The sequence below is a fragment of the Solanum tuberosum genome, unplaced genomic scaffold (assembly GCF_000226075.1).
Source record: "Solanum tuberosum cultivar DM 1-3 516 R44 unplaced genomic scaffold, SolTub_3.0 scf00087, whole genome shotgun sequence".
Taxonomy (NCBI): Eukaryota; Viridiplantae; Streptophyta; class Magnoliopsida; order Solanales; family Solanaceae; genus Solanum; species Solanum tuberosum.
In genome coordinates, this window is record NW_006239017.1 from 32,143 (window position 1) to 53,077 (window position 20,935).

General features: G+C 34.0%; 2 protein-coding genes across 2 annotated transcripts; one reads left to right on the top strand and one right to left on the bottom strand.

The window, feature by feature from the left end:
- The first annotated feature begins 3,306 nt into the window (after positions 1–3,306).
- On the top strand, positions 3,307–7,750 carry LOC102589539 (2-methylacyl-CoA dehydrogenase, mitochondrial-like). Its single transcript, NM_001288114.1, is given in 15 exon segments — positions 3,307–3,466; positions 3,605–3,688; positions 3,794–3,851; positions 5,253–5,377; positions 5,492–5,536; positions 5,714–5,762; positions 5,914–6,023; positions 6,282–6,358; positions 6,514–6,564; positions 6,691–6,755; positions 6,851–7,005; positions 7,084–7,124; positions 7,210–7,264; positions 7,354–7,410; positions 7,498–7,750. Coding segments are annotated over 15 exon segments (1,239 nt in total). The 5' UTR covers positions 3,307–3,346; the 3' UTR covers positions 7,645–7,750.
- Positions 7,751–8,261: 511 nt separating this feature from the next.
- Positions 8,262–20,452, bottom strand: LOC102590409 (la-related protein 1A). The gene is made up of 14 exons (XM_006347208.2): positions 20,009–20,452; positions 18,270–18,810; positions 17,818–17,980; positions 17,367–17,457; positions 17,064–17,135; positions 16,057–16,490; positions 15,104–15,173; positions 12,280–12,384; positions 11,863–12,203; positions 11,538–11,681; positions 11,311–11,374; positions 10,347–10,492; positions 10,030–10,134; positions 8,262–8,770 (listed from the first exon to the last, which is right to left on the bottom strand). Exons 1-14 carry the CDS (start codon positions 20,273–20,275, stop codon positions 8,617–8,619), a joined length of 2,697 nt encoding a protein of 898 aa, XP_006347270.1. The 5' UTR covers positions 20,276–20,452; the 3' UTR covers positions 8,262–8,616.
- Between the last annotated feature and the right edge of the window lie 483 nt (positions 20,453–20,935).

The window sequence follows — 20,935 nt, forward strand, 5'->3', positions numbered from 1 at the left end:
ATAATAATAATAATAATAATTCAATATGGAAAATTTGGAAATTGTATAAAAGAATTAAGGGCAAAAAGGTAATATACTTGGTCAACATAAAAGTGCTTTTAGTTAAAAAAAAAAAGGCTCCCCCCCCTAGCTTTTAGCTTTTGGCTTAAAATAAGTCATTTTTGACTTAAAATAAGTCATTTTAATAATTGCCAAACACTCTAAATCCATTAAATTCAATATCAAGCTTAATGAAAACCCTTGATACAAGTTGTATTGGATTTCAAGATAACTTTAAAAAATAAAGTGTAACGTGAATTGAAAAATGACCCACAAAATGAAGTGAAATGAAATTTGAACAAAATTCATTTACTTTTGTTTTTCTTTTTTGATCAGAAGAGGAAAACATGTGTTTATATATAGATAAAATAAATTAAACACAACTCTAATTCTTAAATAATTGAGAAGAGAGTCTTTCCTGACAATAGATCAATTATTTTTATTTTCCATTTTTTGATATTATTTTCATGTAAATTTAAATTTAAAAGGAAAAAAGGATAAATATATCCCGAACTATCGTAAATGATATGTAGATACACTCCGTCATACTTTTGGGACATTGGTGCCCCTGCCGCCCAAAAACTAGAGCATATATATTCTTTATACTAACAGACATACACGTGTCATAATCTTATCACCGATCCAACATTTATTAAATATCGTATCGACGGATAAGATTGCACCACGTGTCCCTATTTAGTCTTCCATTAGAGTGAAAGACATATATGCTTTAGTTTTTGGACGACAGAGGCATCAATGTCCGAAAATTATGACGGAGGGTATTTGCATACCATTTACGATAGTTCGGGATATACTTGTCCTTTTCCCAATTTAAAATTCAAATTCTCCGCCACCGAACAAACACTATTTATAAAAATTGGTGATTTTCTTTTGTCTTTAATTTTATCAGGTGAGAATATAATGAGAATTTTATCATATGCTTTAAAAGAAATTAAATAGGTAAATAAATGCGTTATTAAATTATAAGAAAAGAATGCATTTTTACTTTACTATACCCACCTTCTTCTTCTTCTTTTTTTGGTGATAGAAGGTTTGAGATCGTCAATATGGAAATTTTTTCTATATTTGATATTCGTATGAAATTTTAATTTTTTAAATTTTATGGCGTAAAATTTATTTAAAGAAAAATCATTTTTTAATAAAATATTCTTAGTTGTTCTTTTGTACCTAACTCTGAAAGGCCTATAGCTCCTCACGTTATATATGGACCCCATCTCCAATGTATTGTTCTATAAATGTAATGTGATGTTATTAATTGGCTTGGTGTAAACATTTGGTACGGGTAAGTTTTTTTCGTTATTAATTGATGATTAATAAAAGTTGTGGTGGAGTGGTAAATACTTCTTCATTTTTAATCAGAGGTTTTACCTCAATGTGGAATTTTTCAATGCAAATTTAAATTTAAGTGTGCTTTAATATAAATACTAGATACCGAATAGAAAAAAAAATGTTATTAATTGATGAAAATATTTAGATTCGGTCAAACAAGTACAACAGATATCTTTAGGTGGTTCAATAATAATAAATGAGTGCTTTCTTAAAAAGTCCATTTTCCTCCATATATTTTTGGAACGAGAGATTTACTTTAATTGATAAAGTTATTATCGTATAATTAGAAAATTATGGATTTCAATGATGGAAATATTTTCTTACAAAAATGTTAAATAAGATTTGATACAATAGCTATTTAACATTGATACAATAGCTTCTTATGATCCCGACCTTTCTTCTAATAATTTTGTGTATAGCAAAAATTTAGTGTATGAAAATGCTTTCGTTTTTTTTTTATATTTCAAAGGTTGGAATCCATACATACTTGTTTGGTTGAATTCAAACAGGGTGGCTCAACATTATTTCTGGTCTGAAGTCAATATGGATGAGAGGCCTTTATTTTTACTAATTAAAGTGAATCTCAACATTATTTATGGTCTGAAGTCAATATGGATGAGAGGCCTTTATTTTTACTAATTAAAGTGAATCTCAACATTATTTATGGTCTGAAGTCAATATGGATGAGAGGCCTTTATTTTTACTAATTAAAGTGAATCTCAACATTATTTATGGTCTGAAGTCAATATGGATGAGAGGCCTTTATTTTTACTAATTAAAGTGAATCTCAACATTATTTATGGTCTGAAGTCAATATGGATGAGAGGCCTTTATTTTTACTAATTAAAGTGAATCTCAACATTATTTATGGTCTGAAGTCAATATGGATGAGAGGCCTTTATTTTTACTAATTAAAGTGAATCTCAACATTATTTATGGTCTGAAGTCAATATGGATGAGAGGCCTTTATTTTTACTAATTAAAGTGAATCTCAACATTATTTATGGTCTGAAGTCAATATGGATGAGAGGCCTTTATTTTTACTAATTAAAGTGAATCTCAACATTATTTATGGTCTGAAGTCAATATGGATGAGAGGCCTTTATTTTTATTAATTAAAGTGAATGAGGGTCATTTGGTTGGAACAAGTTATTCTGGATTTATTATTTTAGCATAAATTATCTTGGGATAAGTTATTCCACCATATACATATGGTACAACTTATCTCATCACTAAGATATAAATGATGGGATAAATATCTCAGGACTGTCTGATACCTCCAACCAAATGCAGAATAAGATAATCCTGCATTTTATCCCTGAGACTATTATACCTTATACTTCACCCCAAACGACTCCTAATTGTTGTTTATTGGATTTTTTTTTTCAACATTTGAATTACAAAAATGTTACTAATAACTTCTTATAGTCAATTTATCTTGATATATTTTTGGGGATGTATTACAAATTTAAATTCTTCTCTTTTTCTCTTTGATATTTAAACATATTTTTCTGAATTTGAATTATAACAAATGATTACAAAGATGAAATATAACTATGAAGTGGAAATAAATTATGATTTTTTGGAGAATACTACTTCTACTATTGTTTCAATTTAGCTGACCCTCATTTGGAATACAATAGGCAAATTAACTATTTTTCTAATGTAAATTCGGACATAAAATTTTAATTTTTTAAAATAAAATTTATATATTTAAAAACTTCATAAAAATATTATAAGTCACATCATTATAATAAGTCAAAATATAGTTCTTTTATATTTAACATAAAATAGAGCTCTCCTTCATATGACTAGACTTACCAATCACACAACTTTTATTTAATTTAATATAAAAATAGAACTCTTATATATATATATATATCAATCTCATTTAACATCAAGTACAATTCTTCTTCATCTTTCTTCTTCCTCTCTAATACCCAAAAAACCATAGAAAATGCATAAATTATTTGCAGTAAGGTCCTTAAGTTCTGCCATAGTCAAAAGCTTCAAGTCCCTACAAAATCAACAAGCTGCTTTTTCTACTTCATTACTATTGGATGATACTCAGAAACAGGTAAATAAATTATATATATGCCTCAATTTGTCATTTCAATTGAAATTTAAGGACCAAATTATAAGTTAACTTTGAGGGGGTAAGTTTATACTATTTTACAAGATTTACTAATTATATTTTGTTTGCATAATTTTGTAGTTTAAAGAAAGTGTAGCAAAATTTGCTCAAGAGAATATAGCTCCTTATGCTGAAAAGATTGACAGAACAAACAGTTTCCCAAAGGTTAATAAATTCATTAGCTTTAATTATGTGATTAAAGTATAAAGATTTTAATCAAAACATGGTTATAGAAATTAATTATTTGTCTATTTCATGATTTGCCTTCAGGAGATTAACTTATGGAAATTGATGGGGGACTTTAATTTGCATGGAATTACTGCACCAGGTAAAAATGATCTGATAATATAAAAGTTCTTATAGTAACCATGTATATAAATTAGGATAAGAATATATATTATTTAATTATGATTAAGTTGCAATAATTTATATGTATATATAATTTATTTAGTATAGATATTGAGTTTTCAATGATCTTATTGGGATCGTAAGATAATGTATAACGCTTATCCAATTGAAAGAATAATTAGTTTATAGGAGTATTATATAATATAGTCTTATGAAGTACTAGTTGCATTATAGTAAGGATTCAATAGAAATAAAAAATATAATTTTTTTATATATAATGTCCTTTTCAAATCAAAAGACCAGAGGCAGAGAGTTGTTAAATGAAGTAAATGGAAAGATGGTGCTAGGGATGTCAGTTATAAATGACCCATAATTCGTCTAGATTTTTATCGGTTGAACTCAAAATAATTTAAATTTAGATAAAATTTAACTCAATATTCAAGCATTGTCCATTTCAAAATGATTGTCAGTAAAGTCCAATTTAATTCTCAACTTCAACCTGTTTTTTATATTTACTAGCTAAATAGCATATTTTGTCCAAATATTATTCATTCATCTAATAAGATTGGATCTCGAACTCTAGATCGGGTCAAATCTTGAGTCATCAATCAACCCAAGTCAAGGTCTGAGTCGGGTCTCAGATTCTGGCCAAGGCTCAAATCTTGGGTCTTGGGTCAAGGTCAGGTTTGGACCCGAGTCAAATATCAAGTTCCAACTTACATCTCTCGAGTAAGGGTCAAATCTCAAACTATCGGTCACGCCAAATCAGGTCTTCGGGGCTCATGTCTAAAGTTTTGGGTTGATTTCGGGTCGGGGATCATGTCTTTTAAGTCTCGAGTTGGTTTTGCGTTGGGTCTCTAATCCTGAGTCCCAATCATGCTTGGATCTCGAATCCCGAGTTAGGCTCGAGTCTCGAGTCTCAATATGATAATCCCCTACAATTTGATCTCAGATTGATAACTATTTACATGTCAATTAGTGACACTATCTCATGAATAAATAATCATATCGTAAAAACCAAACATGAAAATTCCCACTATTAGTATAGATTTTAGACAGGCCAATTTTTTTTAAAATAGCATATTCCAATTGGAGAAAAACTCATCGAAGAAAACAAGGACATCATCATCTTGTTGTAAAAGCATTTTCTATAATAGTATTATGATCAATTATTTCCACAAAACAATGTCACAAAACCAAGTGCACAATTATATTTCAACAAAGTGAACAACATTTTCCTTAATATATTCACTCCGTTTCATTTTAACAAATCAAGAGAATTTTTTGTGTTTACTCTAGTGAATACTATTATTTATATATACAAAAGCTAGCTAGCGTTTGAGTTCTGCTGAACCTGTAACAAGACGTGTGTTATATGTAGAGGAATATGGTGGTCTCAACCTTGGATATTTATATCACTGCATTGCCTTAGAAGAAATTAGTCGTGCATCTGGTGCTGTTGCTGTTTCCTATGGTGTTCAATCCAACGTTTGCATCAACCAATTGGTAACTATTTATATATATAATATATGCTTTATAGGTACAGTACAACGTGTTCAAATAGTTGTACTGTATACGTTTGACATGACGATTAAATTTTGATGACATTTTAATTTGTAGGTGAGAAATGGAACCCCTGACCAGAAGCAAAAATATTTACCAAAGGTTCTACTAATTTTATCTCTCTTACTTTTTTTAAAAAAAATTGAATGCATAAAATTGAAAAAGTGCAGTCTGATGCACTAAACTTCTGATATGCACGAAATCCAAAAAAAAGATCGAATCATGAGAATCTATTGTATGTAGTCTAACTCTATTAACGACTTTGATTTTGTCATGAAGCTTATAAGTGGGGATCACATTGGGGCTCTAGCCATGAGTGAACCAAATGGTAATTTGTTATAATTAATTTACTTTCATTATCAATTTGTTTTTACTTATGATCACTTAATAGGTAATTTAATATTGTGTAAATATACTTTATACTGTCAATGTATAGAAATTAAACGATCAATAACACTTTTTTTTTTCACTTTGCTCAGCTGGGTCAGATGTTGTTAGCATGAAGTGTCGAGCCGATCGTGTCGATGGTGGCTATGTTTTAAATGGAAATAAAATGTGGTGCACCAATGGTCCTGTCGCTAATACTTTGGTATATATCTCTTCGGAATTATTATTTTCTTCGTTCATATTTACTTGTCCAGTATTGACTTGACACACCCCTTACGGAGCAATAAATACAAGTAAAAGTGGACAAAGGAAGTTGTAGACTCCTTTTTTTTTTCCTTTTTCAAACTTGATATTTAGACACAAATCGATCTACTATTTAATTTCGTATTCTTATATGTGAACTATATACTATAATTTTTCATGGTACATTATTAAGTTTTGTGTTAAACTTATTAATCAGATTGTTTATGCAAAAACGGATACGACTGCCGGTTCAAAAGGAATTACAGCATTTATCATCGAAAAAGAAATGCCAGGGTACGTAACATACGTACCTCTCACTTATAAAATTCAAATTCTGAATCTATCATCTTTATTCTCGTATTAGAAAACCACCATAAATGTCTTAAATAAATTGCTTTCACTAAATAACATTGCTATTTAATTTCATAACATATATATTGAAAATGCAGATTCTCAACTGCACAGAAATTGGACAAACTTGGGATGCGAGGAAGCGATACGTAAGTTTAAATTAATAAATATCGGGCGAATTGCTAGTTTCTAGTATTTTTAGCGGAGCTAGCAATTCGCCCAATAATAATATTGAGGAAATTGTAGTAGATCTCATATGAACTCAAAAATTGCAGGTGTGAACTTGTATTCGAGAATTGCTTTGTTCCTAATGAAAATGTTCTAGGCCAGGAAGGAAAAGGTAATTAATTTTTTTTCGAAAAATCTCTACAAATACGATATTGTACGTATCATTTATCTCATCACGTACATTTTCTCAATTTTTCGTATGTATAGGAGTGTATGTTCTAATGTCGGGGCTAGATTTAGAACGACTTGTTTTAGCAGCAGGACCGGTTGGAATAATGCAGGCATGTATGGATATTGTTATTCCTTACGTTCGACAAAGGGAGCAATTTGGAAGACCAATCGGCGAATTTCAACTTATACAGGTATATAATTATAACTTCTGCAAGTCACTAATTTTATTGAGACGCTCTTTAATGAAACTCAACTTTTTTTCCGTGTAGGGAAAACTAGCTGACATGTATACTGCTTTACAATCTTCAAGGTTAGAATTTCATTCGAATTAATTTTATTTTTTTTATATAGTAAATACATATTCCTATGTCAATTATTTTTCTTGTATTTTTTAGATCATATGTCTATGCTGTTGCAAAGGATTGTGACAATGGGAAGATTGATCCAAAGGTTATTTTTAAATTTTATTTTGTGTCATTTATTAAAATTAGAAGTTTTTATAACTTATTTCTAAGTTTGTGAATTATTTTAATTTTCAGGATTGTTCTGGGACCATACTACTTGCAGCTGAAAGAGCTACTCAAGTAGCTCTTCAGGTGAAAAATAACTTTCTTAACGTAAGATTGTCAGTATATATAATTTAAATTGCGTGTCTAATACGTTACGTCAAAATTAAATTGCAGGCAATTCAGTGTCTAGGTGGAAATGGATATATAAATGAGTATCCAACGGGACGTTTACTACGAGATGCCAAAATGTATGAGATTGCAGCAGGAACAAGTGAAATAAGAAGACTTGTAATTGGTCGTGAGCTCTTTAAACATCAATAATTAATTACAAATTAGAATTAATTAGGGGATTCTACATGATTTAATTTCTTCTTATATCCCCCCCAAAAAAATTGTTTGTTTAATCAACAAATTATATATTCACGTATCTTGTTCCCAATGTTCAAAAGGTTGCAGGAAAGTTTGACCCGATACTTTGTCCTTAACAAAAGCAAAAGAAGAGTCAAAATTAATTGTACAATGGTTATCCTTACCTTCTATCTTTCTCAAGACTTTTCTTGTGCGATTACAACTAAAGATTGTGGACGAAAAGAAAACTTACATTTGATCTTTCCATAGGAAAAGATACGAAGGAAAAAAAGAAATACTTGGGATATCTTATAGAACTGTTGAGAGAGATACTCAAGATTCTAGGTACTAACCATTTACCCGTCTAAATTCCATCTGTAAGATGTTTATATTTCATATTCCACGATAACAAAGAAATCGAAATTAATCATTCGATGTCTACTTTGTTCTTTCCTCTTCAGTCCCATACAATTTGTTACTTAAAAGAGTAACAAACTAACAATTAGCCATGGCATCACATAATAGCATCGACAATCATAACGACGTTAAGCAAGCAAATGAAGTACACAAAAAAATAAAAGACAACAAAATAGAGTTCAAAAAGGTCTCAATTATCTCCAAGTTCTAAAACTAGTTTTTTTTTTTTTGTAGTTTTACATTTTTATTTTTTTATTTATTTTTATTTTTATTTTGATTCCAACTTCTTCCTATATGTACACCTTATAATCCTAAGACGAAAGTACAAAAAGGCACAAGGTGGGACCTCATGGTAAAATTTTAGCTCAACCTCGGAGGTAAAAATTAACCTCACAGAAGCTCTATATACAAAATTTTTGCCTTGATCATCTCAGAAAGGTAATTCGGCAACTTGAGCTCATTGTATGGACTGCAAGGCATCAAAATTCGCTGACAGACGGTTCAATGAAGCTGAGAATCACACGTTGGCTAGTGACCGTCCTCCTTTGTGCTTGCACTGGCACCTCTGGCATGTTTGAAGTCGTCCAAATTTCGGAACTCTTCTCTGAGTAGTCTATCCAGTTCTGGAAGCTTCTTCAAAGGTGCTCTCTGACCTCGTTGCTGACGAAAATGGTGAAAGGCCCTTCCAGAATGATTGCAGTAAGATCATGTTAGTAAGAGCATAAAAATACTTCCAATACAAAATCTAGATATCAACAAAAGCAAAGTTAATGTGTACATATTATCTCTAAACTTACTCTAAATCAGCCCTTCCACAACATCTTCCCCTATACACCCGAGGTTTTACATTTAACAAAGGGAAAAGGGTGGTCAGATGCACTATATGCCCCATTCCTGTGGGAATCCTCCCCACTTTTTATTCGACAGTCACTCAGAACTAAAGTCCACTATAAGGTATATGTTTTGTTTTACTTTTAGTCAGAAGTCCTCATGGTTCAATTGGTTTCACATTTAATTATTGAAGGATTTGATCGGCAGCTTCTTCATTTGCAACTTAGGTTACAGGTATATGTTGGTTCCAGTAACACACTTCATTTGCAGCATTAACCTAAGTTGTGTGGATGCTTAAGCAAACAAGCAATAGTCACTCAGAACTAAAGTCCACTATTAAGGTATATGTTGGTTTCAGTAAGGAACTCTTTCAAAGTCCCTTGCTGCTGTGATAGAGGGAGATCCTTGAAGTTTTGCCCATGGGGCAAGAAGGGGTCAAAAGTTCAAGATCATCAATTTCCAAGGTCATTGGTGTAATTTCCTGTGTGCTAGATCAACAAGATCTTCACAACCAGGAAGTCCTCTAAAGAAGGCAGCAAAAATTGATCATGGCATGTTACCATGATGCTTCTGCTGACATGCTTAGGCACTTTGAAAGAATACCGAAGCTATGGCGGTCCCAGGTGAGGAGAATGAGAGAAGAAAAAGAAGATCAAAATGCAAAAGAAGAAACTATGGGAACTTAGAAGGGAAAAAAGAAAAGCAAACAAAATCAAGTCAGGAAAGCAGGATGGAAGAAAGGATTCAAAGTAAACTCTTCCATTCGTGTTACAGTTGCTATAAATAATGCTGTTATTCAGAAACCATTTGTTAAGGGAGCATTGCCTCTCTAAAATTAAGAGTTTAAAAAAATACTGAACATAGATCACTGAATGAAGTGAATCTAAAATTGGTAAGGCAAGTAATCAGAGGTTTAAAATGATTCAGAAAACATAGGTTCTAACTTGGCGCTTAAACAATTACTATAAAAAAGTATCCTATCTACATGATACCTTAATTCCCAGTGCTTTGATCCTTCAATGTCAGCCGGAGTCTCATAGGTGTCACAAAAAAAAAGGGGGAGGAAAGGACACGGAAACGAGAACTTTCAAACAAGGTAAGGTATATTACCAGTACTTCTCAAGGCCGTAAAGGTTTCCCCTATTGTAGGTGTCAAGCGTCAATCTCTCAAAGTCGTCATAAAGGTCCTCTCTAAATTCCTTTTCCAAACCATAACTGAAAAACAAACACAGTATAATGAGCAGTCAAATAAGTATGTCAGAAGGAAAGGGCAACTGACTGCTGAAAAGAAGAGTAACTGTTGAAGTTGCATCACATGGAGGTGGATCTAGAAAATAACAGCTGAAGAGTTCAAAAGTAAAAGGGAAAACAAAACATGTCATTCTTCCCTTTTTTCCATGTAAGTCACAATGGCACGTAAACACTACCTATAAAATCTAAATAGGCACTCCATCCCATAGTTATAATTCGCAGCTGCATCTTCTTGAGCCATCTTTTGGAACTCATTGTACATAGAACGTATGAACATGTTCCGCAGAAAATACGACCAAAACCTGTACAGTGTATTCATTTCCTGCATTTCAAAAGATAAGAACCTTTAGAGAAAATTAATTTATGCAATTTAGGCACGTAAGTAGATGGCCAAATGGGCAGTATATGGACAAATAGATGCATCATGTGTATATATATGCATAGAGAGAGATGAGTTAGAAACCTCTCATTATGAGTTCAGCCAATTGCTTAGTAAGAATATTGCTCATTCGTAAAGTTCGTAAGCATTCATGTGATTCCTTTCAAGCAATATCAGGTTTGCAAATTCAAGAGAACTGTCCTTTTTGTACAGATCTATTTTAAAATTGGATTTATCAACAAACAGTACCTTTTAAGTAAAGAACAGTACTACTTGTGAAGATTTGTTTCATAAGTGGGTTATAAACAAAGAGTACCTTCTAGGTATGGAAAATTTGCTTTTCTTCATGAGGGCACTGGAAATTTTCTGTGTGTAAAAAGTTGGATAGATTTCTCAGAGATCTAATGTTAGAACATTCTAGTAATTTTTTGTTACCATCTTGGTGCAACAATAATAAGATGAGTTTTGACTGGTCAAAACAAAAACCTCAAGGAAGTCTATGAAATCATGAAACAAATTTCACATTATACATAAAGAGATAAGTCATCTTTATTTTCATATCCCACCCCTCAAATGAACTTGCAGAATAAAAGTGATAAATTCCTCGCATTTATACCCTTATATAAGAAGCAATTCACTGTTATTAAATTTAATATATTTCCTCTTTCTTTCCTTTTTGTCATCCTCAACAAGAGGGTGATGCTATTATGAAACTAGTAAATCAAACACAAGCCAATGCAGAACAAAACTTAAGTAGGCACCTCACTGCAACCAACTCCAAGTTTCTTGCGATCATTCAGACAGCGCTTATGATACTTCTTGTACCTGAACGATGGAAAACCCAAAACCAACATTCAGGAGCGAAAAGAGATGCACAAGGAATATATGTACAAGTCAGTGCACATGCAGAGCCGCACATGAACAGATGCATGCACTTGAATACAAAATGCACAGAACACCAACTCCTTATGAAAGTAAATCTACTCACAGCTGTTGTGTAAAACCATTTTCTTGTAGCAGCTTGTGACTTGGATGCTGGAAGGGTGGAAATGGTTTAGGCATGGAACCCACAGGCGGACTACTACTAGCAAGATTGCTGTGAGGAGAGGCACTCAACTTTGAAGGCCTTGACCTGTAAACAGAAGTTCAGGTTACTAAGTTATTGTGTAACAACCCAAAACTGTTTTCACAATGTTCCTAATAATCATATATTTCATAGACTTGCATTTGCTCTTTGACAAAATAATTAAATAATCTCGAACATATTACAATACACAACTACATTAGAACAACACCAGGGATCCAGAACATACACATGACTGTCAGGAGGTGTAGAACCAAAGAAAAACCCAACTGAATCGCTAGGTGGACTTTCAGATATTGTTCCTACACTGTTCCGAGAAACGCCATGATTCCGGTAATTTCCAGAAAACAGCCGCTGCTTATGTATTGGATGTGGCTTAGCAAATCCTTTGTTTTGCTTTCTCCGAGAGTTAGAACTTCCAGGACCTTCAGTGTTTTTTCCTCCAGAAGAATGATCGGCATACTTTGATTTTGATAAAGCAGCACCAGTACTAGAAGACCTAGTAATGTCATCTCTAGGATCATTATTGTAGTTGTTAGATCTATGACTGGATCGTGTAGCTTTAAGCTCCTGGAAGATGAGAGATCAATATAATACTGTATAAGTTGAATAGGGAAAGAATGACCTAATTAAAGCAACCACCAACCTGCTCATAGAAGTAGAGACCATCATTTATTGCAGAAGCAAGCTCAGTAGATATTGGTTTTGATTCTTTTCCAACAGTTCCAGATACCTGAGATGCCCGAGTGTTCTGTAGAAAATCCACACAGATGAGGTAATTAGCCTAATTACACAACACTCCAGCTCATAGTGTAGCAGAAATAAAAGAAAGGCAAAAGAAGTCATGTTTATTTTTGGATAGGAAAAAATTAAGTGTTTAAACACAACAGCTCATTTTTCCACATGCTTCTCCTAAGCTGCATCAGTTGCAGTATCTTAGCTTTTCCATAAATTTGGCCAAAACTTTTGTCTATATGGCAACTGATTTTAGACCTTGTTGAATCTTGATGGTACAAACTATCCTAGTCATGCAAATTAAAGGCTGGGCAGATCAAAGACTTGTAAGGAACACAAAGAGAGAATCTATGGAAAGCATCAGCTTTTACACACCAACCCCAGCTGTCACTAACAAGGCTGCAAAATACAATTACCTTTCTAAAAACAAAAATATAAAGTGACGCATCTAGTGAAATCCCAATAAAATCACCAGTCATATTGACTACAGGAGTCCAGCTTCGGAAGCATAATAATCCTTAACACCATTCCAAATGTACACTCGAAAAAGAAGGGCTCATAGATAATTAGCTACTGCTTGGTGCCTAAGAGAAATTAACTAATTACCTACTGAGAGAATGGAATAGCTAACTAGCTAATGCCTAGTGCCTAAAATAAAGAAATAAATTAATGGCAATTTCAATTGAATTAGTAAACTGACATGGAAAATTCAATTTAAATTAATAAACTGAAAAAAAAAAACAAAGAAATAAAAGCTGAAGAAGAAGAAATAAGAGAAGACAAAAACGGGAATTTATACGCACAATGAAGAGGTAAGAATGGGAAAAAACAGTCTGCTACATACGCAGCATCGAGCCAACACTGCGTGTAATTACTTAAACAATTTAGTAACTTCTTTTTTTTATAATGGTGTCGTTTAAGTAGCTTGGCCCACCTCGACTAATGACTAATCTACCGAGTACCTTCTAGCTCCCACCTGCACAAGTATTGGTTATAACTTTACCAACACCAAATACCTAAGAACCCATATAGCATAGCCTCAATTGCAATTGTACATTAGCTCCCAAGGTTGTTACCCAACTCTTTGACTGCTTGGACACCCCCTTGGAGCTTACACTGTAATAACTAACAATGAAGACAAAAAACTGAGCAGTTTGGTGCATTTTGCTAATAGTTATTTGTGGTTCATATATAGAAACAAACTTCTGCAAAGGCGGGAACCTGAGGTTGTCCATGCACATCCTTTCGAAAACTTCCTCCTAACTCATTTATTTGGAATGCAAAGATTCCATTAAAAGCAAAGCATTTATTGGATATTGGTCCGTGATTGGCATAACATCAATTGCTATATAAATTGAAAATACCTACTCATCCTTGAGCTTAATCATCAGATTGTGTGTCGGAAGGGGAACAAGACATTTCTTTTCATCTTGATTCTACAGTCTATGCAGTCAAAGTGCAAGGGACTACAACCTAAAACCAATTTATTGCTACATCAAGTCTGCTTGAGCAAGTTTCCTGTTGCTTCATGGGGTAATGCTGCAAGCCACTTCCTAGGTATCCATCCACTGGCAGATCTTCAGCCAGACCAGGAGTTTCTTTTCTTTTCTTTTTTATGACAAGGAAAACCCACAGTCGCTACCCTTTGGGTGCGCACAGGGTAAAACCCCCGCTCCTATGCAATAGCTTGCAAACCACATAGGAGAGGTAACCTGCACTAGGCAAGCCCGGTGCGATGAGCTCGATCCAGTAGGCAAACCCCTTGCTTTTGCTGGCAAGGGGTTTCGAACTTGAGACCTCCTACATGGAAGTTTCAAGCCCAAACCACTGGGCCACCCCGAAGGGTACCAGGAGTTTCTATTTATTTGTTAAATTTCAATTGAATTTCCAGTTTAGCTCAAGGCACACCTAGTCCTCTTATTTATCTTTTTCAAAAACAAAAATTAATTTTTCTTATAATATGAATAATTAGGTATCTCAGGCACCTTAATAACAAATAGTTTTATCTAATTAATAATTAGTTAGTTATATTTACTCAACTTCAGTTAATGCATGTCCACTACTTAGATGTGGTCAAGTACATGAGGCCCTGGGTTGTCAAAGTACAAAATGAGGCATACACATTAATTAGGGAAGTACCTGAGGCGGGAGGCCCCACATTTTCAAAGTACAAACGAGGCATAGGCATTAATTAGGAAATGAAAAATGGGGTTGAACTATATAGTTCAAATCCCAAAAATTCTTTCACAACTAGATTGGCACAAAATATTGAATAGGACCCTCTTGTAATTGCATACTCAGAATATCAGTTGGACCCAAAAGGAAAGAGACTACCAGTAAGAACACCCACATGTCTATAAATTCTTCCCCAAAATGGAAATACTTATTACTAGAACTATAAACCAAGAAAAATATAATGGGATTAGTGGCGTGTCATGAAAGTAATACAATGTAAATTCTATGTCAGTTCATCGAATGGACAAAAGAATCAAATATTACATCTCCCAATTTTTGCATCCAGAAACTAATATCACCATTATACAAGACCTGATTGTACCTGTAACATAAAATAGGAGTCTATCCTTCAGTTGTTAATGCGTGTAGTAAAACTCTTAGGAGTAAGCTTGACATAAAACCAAGTGAAGTCTAAACACATGACAACAAATTCAAAGAAAAAGGTGATCTTTGGAAACTGAATTCACCCAAATAAAAGACATGGAAAGCAATTTTCTTACCCGAGTTACAATGACAAGTTTCTCAATAGCCTCATCATTAACGTACATCTCATCATCTTCTTCATCAACTCTTCATGAAGCAACACCACCAAGATTTAACAATATAGTCAGCAATATTGAACCATTAAGAGATATTTGCTCATACAAAGTCTGTCCTCACAGTATGATTTGGTTGTTCCATGTGGAGTTAACAGATAAATCAAGTAACAGTGACAGCAATTACCATAAATTCTTTTCTTTTTTGAGAAAAGGCAAGTATTATTGGTATCAAATCTAGCACTAAGAAAGAACAGTAGTTACATCCAAAAGAAGAAACAAAAAGAGAAGAGTCTAACCTGGTTATCTACACAAAAAATTTATGAATTGTAACAGGGACCATACATTCTTCTTCCTCCTTAGACTCATCGCAGGAGCTCATAACTATTAGATCACTAGTTAACATTTTTAACCTATTTCAGGCAAGCAGATGACTTCCTACCAGGCACCAGCTATAGTAAAAAGATCCAGATACAAAAGCTATATATTTTTTAAATATGCCCACAGGCATAACCAGTCTCCTTCAGATACACACCAATTCTCAATTTATGGAAGCAAATCAAGTATATAAGTATTGCTATATGATTTTTTTGAGGGGGCAAATGTTAAAAATGCATATAAAACAGGTTTTTCACCTTGACCTTACTAACAAACAAGAAGACACCTATAATATTGACCAAATTGGTTAGATTCTGGGAGGAAAGAGATGATCAAATTTGCAAAGTGTACAAGTAAATGAAGCATAATATGACCAAATTGCATTAGATAAGCTGAACAGCAACATATGTAAACAGCAGTGCCAGTCATCAGCATATCTTTGTGCCGAAACAAGACAGCTATGAAGCAAAACCAAGAGAAATTCTAACAAATTCAGATAAGAAAATAAGCAAAACAAAGTTACAGAAATCGTCTTATACCTTCCGCTCAAAGAGGACTGGTCCTTTTTATTTTCAAGCTCCATCTCTTCATCAAGCATGAATGTGCTCGAGAAATCATTAGATAAGTCATCTACATTCTGTTCTACAACATCTGATGCCATAACCATTCTTGCATCACCACTTCCTTTGTCAACTCTGTGAGTTGAACCATGGAAACCAAATTTCTTCCTACTGGTTTCTGCTTTACTAAACACTGATACTTTTTTAGCATGTTTCTCTATTGATGCAAGCTCACCTACACGATTTTCTTGGGAAAATCTGACTTGAATTCCATCCTCTTTATTTTCATTGACCTCATCATTCTTTATAACCTTCCCCACTGAGTGTTCCACTGGAGTCGAAGGGGATGATTTCTGGTCAGCACTAGCTGAAACCCACTTTGACCATTCATCACGTCTTCTCAACTTGTCTCCCTGCAGAAATTAAGCAAACAACACATTAACAAATAAGGACAAAGGGACAGGAGTATTTAATGTAAAAGGCAAAGAAAAACATAAATCTACTGATAGGCTAACTTCAAAACTCTCTGTACTAGCAAATTGCCAAATTAGTCTCAATACATTTACCCAAGTTGCAAATTTGTTATGATGGCGTGAAGTCAGTAGGAAAGGAAAGACCAGGGAGGGAGGATTGGAGCAGCAAATAAGAAGGAAAACCAAGGAGGGAAACCTACTAGTTGAACTTTACCTTTCTGTTTCTTTTGTTTCACCTTTGCTTTACTTTTTTGTTTATTTTCTTCTTTATTGATCATGTTCTGAATTTCTTTACTTCATTTTTACCTTGCGTGGAGGTCTTAGTATGCCTAACAGAACACCAAGGGACCATTTTGAAAGCAATTAAAGGATGTTTAGGATGCAATACAAACAGCTTAGTAAGAGAAAACTGGAACATATATGTAAAAATTAGTTGGGAAATTTACTTTTTTTCATGCCAAAAGGAAAGGAAAGAGGCAATGGGGTATTCGAACAAAAGGGAAAGCATTTTACCTTTACTTCAACAGTGCTTGAAGCCTGCAATGCATCAATGATAAATGCTATATCTGTACTCATTTTTTTAACCTGAAGCAGAAATGGAAAAAAGAATATCTGCAATTAGAGCTTTTTCATTTCACAGAAAGGATAAATGCTTAAATGTGTCAGACAAAAGTAAAAGACAAGAATACAATGGACCAAATCCAAGTTTAACACATGAAAAGATGACGGCCTTCAATATTTAAAATAAAAAGCACTGCATCCTATCAGTCACTCTAGCAGTAATGTGAGTGTTTCTGAGAAGTTTTGAGATTGTACCCTTTTGAAGTCGGCGATAATAGAGATTGGAACCCAACCTTGATCGTCCATTAAGGAAAGCAAGTAGTGGTCATTCTGCAAATTCTGATCACTGCCAAGGCAAAAGGTACATATTCTTGATATCAATCTACAGTAGTCAAAAAATTCTAGGACAATTGCTGGCAAAGTAATTAACCCACAAGAGCTGTATCTGTGCAACGATACTTCTTTTTCTTGAAATATACATTCACTAAAGAGTGGGATCATCCTCATTATTTAAACTTCAACATGTCATTTTAAGGAGTGTCCATGAAAAGGTCACCTACTATTATTCCTGCCCTACAAGATTACAACTGTAACTATACGATATCAATGAAGATGCAAAGAATACCATAATCAGGGAATAATTACATCTATTCAAGAAAACATTAAGATAACCAACACAAAAAGAACTTTTTCTTGATGTAGTCACCTGAAATAGTATTCAATTTGCTTCAATATGCTCTCTCTCAAAGCTAATGCAGGTGATGGTGGAGTAGAGGCTCCAGAGCTAACAGGATGTGGGACAAAGAAAGGTGGGTAAGGCACTCTTATAGGAGGGGGAGAAGCAAGAAAATATATAGCTCCTGGATGACCTGTAAAATAGCCAGCTGTCATTCACTTTTAAAAACAAATCAAAGACTGAAAATAAACAATTAATTACACTGATGAGATGAAGCTGTTAAGGAGAAGGGGTAACAGTTGATAAGGTAGTGCCATCCGCAAAGCACCACTATAAGTGAGGGAGAAATAGGAGCAGTACAACTTAAAGGGTATAAACCCAGGGACATCAAGCTACTTTAGATGGTAATTGCCATATGCCAATTTTGTATTTTTAAGAATAATGAGGTCACTTATTCATGAAATTAGTTCTGCATAAATTACCAGGAAAATTTGCACCATCCATGTAGCCCGGGGCTGGACCAAAATATGGAGGCCTTAGGAAAGGCCTTAGCCCCATACTTTGTTGCAGCTGAATGTCATCTTTAGAACCCACAGGTCGCTGATTAGACAAGGCTGAACTAAACTGGCTACCACGTTCTTGTGTATTAGGTCTTCCTCTGTAGAATTTGGCATCATGGTCATTTGGATCCCCTCGTGATGGGGGACGAAACCCACCATTTATAGGGGGTACAAAAGCTTGAGATGCAGCATCACCATCGGACCTAGCCACGTGACCTTCAGCTCCTGAGAAAGACCCTCGAGGGGGCTGGTATGCATACCCTGGAAGAGGAATATGTGGCATAGGTACCATACTTTGATAAAAAGGAGGGAATCCTGATTGGTGGTAAGCCAAGGGCACAGGAAATGATGGCACACCATTTTGGTTGTGCCTAGGCCCTGGTCTTTGTTGAACTGCAGATGATGACTTATTTGAAGACTTGGCACTAGAAGATCCATGGAACTTTAGCTGCTCACCTCGGACCTACAAGACAACAGATCATCAAATATATTTCATGGTAATACATCCTAATTCATGGTAGTAGGGAATAAATTCATCCGCAGAGGTGTAATGACCGCACAAAGTCGCCATATTATGAACCTATTTGAATGTACCAGATATGGTGCAGGATCTTGCAAAGTTATCAGACAAAGTATTACTTCGACACACAGTCAACAGACATAGAACAATGACTAATCAGTTTTGACATTTAAGCTGAAACAGATGGAAGAAAAGCACATTACAAGAACATCAAAAATCCCAAAAATTATGACAACTAAAAGAACTACACCTTAATCCCAAGCTACATGGATCAGCTATACAAGACCACAATATCAATTCGGGTGACTGTTTCTGCAGCAGTACACTTCTTCTCTAGCAATTGTTCAACAACACTACACCTTTTTTTGATAACCAATTTGGGGACATCTCTCAGCTTTCGAGTGACTATTCCAGCGGTAATGAGCCTCTTTCCAATAATCGTTTTGATAGCACCAGTCCTATTCCAACCAGCATTCTGCCATTTTCTGCAGAAAAATTTTTCATGACTGAAACAACAATGACTCCTCTTATAGTAGATGCTCCAGCAACACTGCCTCTTCAGATAATTCAGCCAATGGCTTTTCAACTTTCCAAATAAACATTTAAAATGTTTGCCACCTTGAACTTGGAGGGTGCGTTCAAAATGTCAAGAGAATCATTTAGAATATTGTTTCTTCCAGAACTCATTCACTTCCAGACATTCTCTTGTATAGACCACCGTTACTGGCATCAAAATGATGCAAATCTAATTCCTTATGAAATATTAAGCTTCTTTTTTTTTCCTTTGGCAGTAAATTGAAACATTTTGTTATTATATCAAACAATTTAAAGTGTGTAAAATATTAAATTCTAGTTCTGTCCCAAACAATGATATAGTCAGAATATCTTCATTCCATATCTTCCCTTCTTTCTCCATGTATATATACAATCAAAGATACACTTACAAATGGCGTCTTAATAGTTCAAAAATCAACTACAGATCATTGCTAGAGTAAACACCAACTCATCACATATACCCACAAATATTTTCCCCTTTACACAACAATCGCAAATCAATACAAATAACAAATAAAAAAAATGAAAAAACCAAATTAAAAAAGAGCACTTTTATCCTAATGTAATTAAAAAAAATCAAACTAACCTTTTCAGAAGCAACATTGCGGCTGCCTCCAATCTCCTGCTGCGGCGGAAGTGACTGCAACTTAGCGGTGGAACTTAAATCACTAGCCTTAATCATCTGCTGAGCATCAGCAAGTGCCGGCCAGGATTCAGAATCAGCATCCCCTAACGGCACAGAAGCCTTATCAGCCGGCACCGGCGCCGGCGCCGTCACCGGAGTCTTCCACGGCGACTTTGGAGGGTCAATCACCTCCTTCTGATCATCTCCAGTACTCTCATTTTCCGCCATAGTCAGCAACTTATATATAAATTCAAATTGAGTGATATTCCGATAAAGAGAAGGCGAAAACGGCGGAGCTTTACAGCGGTGTGTGGTGGCTGAGAGAGAGAGAGATACTACTAGGGTTGAGGAGTGTTTTCAGACAAAGAGACAAAATATTGAATGTTGTCAAACAGTGACAGCTTCACTCAATGCTCTATATTTATACTTCAACACAAAATACGTTTAACTCCGTCTATTTTTATTCGTTCACTATTCCCATATCCCAAAATTGAAGTATTAGTATTATCGCACCTATCCTAAAATAACTTATTTTCCAATCAAACGAGTCCTTAAACGGCAAAAAATAAAATTACGATATCAACTGTTGAATATAATTAATTTCATGCTTTTAAAATAGTAAACTAGAAATTAAATGGTTAAAAAAAATTCATTTTTCAAATTAAACACTAGTAAAAGTGGATTTTTGTTTTTAATATAATGAATAAATTGAGTAATAAGTATTATTTTTTGTCTCAAAATAATTGCCACTTAGTAAAAAATGGCTAATGTCATTTTAAAATTCAAGACAAAAGTATTACTTCCAACTATACATTCTATTTTTTTAAAAAAAAAAAAAAGCCAATTCGTCGATTGATCATTTTAAAAGAATATCTAATTAATAAAAAT

Bases quoted from the DNA above. Each gene is read 5' to 3' on its own strand.
- LOC102590409 (XM_006347208.2), bottom strand. From the start codon at position 20,275: ATGGCGGAAAATGAGAGTACTGGAGATGATCAGAAGGAGGTGATTGAC. The intron at 17,136-17,366 runs GTACAATCTCAA...TTTCTGCTTCAG, and splicing joins TTATCGCCGACTTCAAAAGG to GTTAAAAAAATGAGTACAGA. The intron at 12,204-12,279 runs GTTGGTGGTTGC...CTCATCTTCCAG, and splicing joins GTCTCTACTTCTATGAGCAG to GAGCTTAAAGCTACACGATC.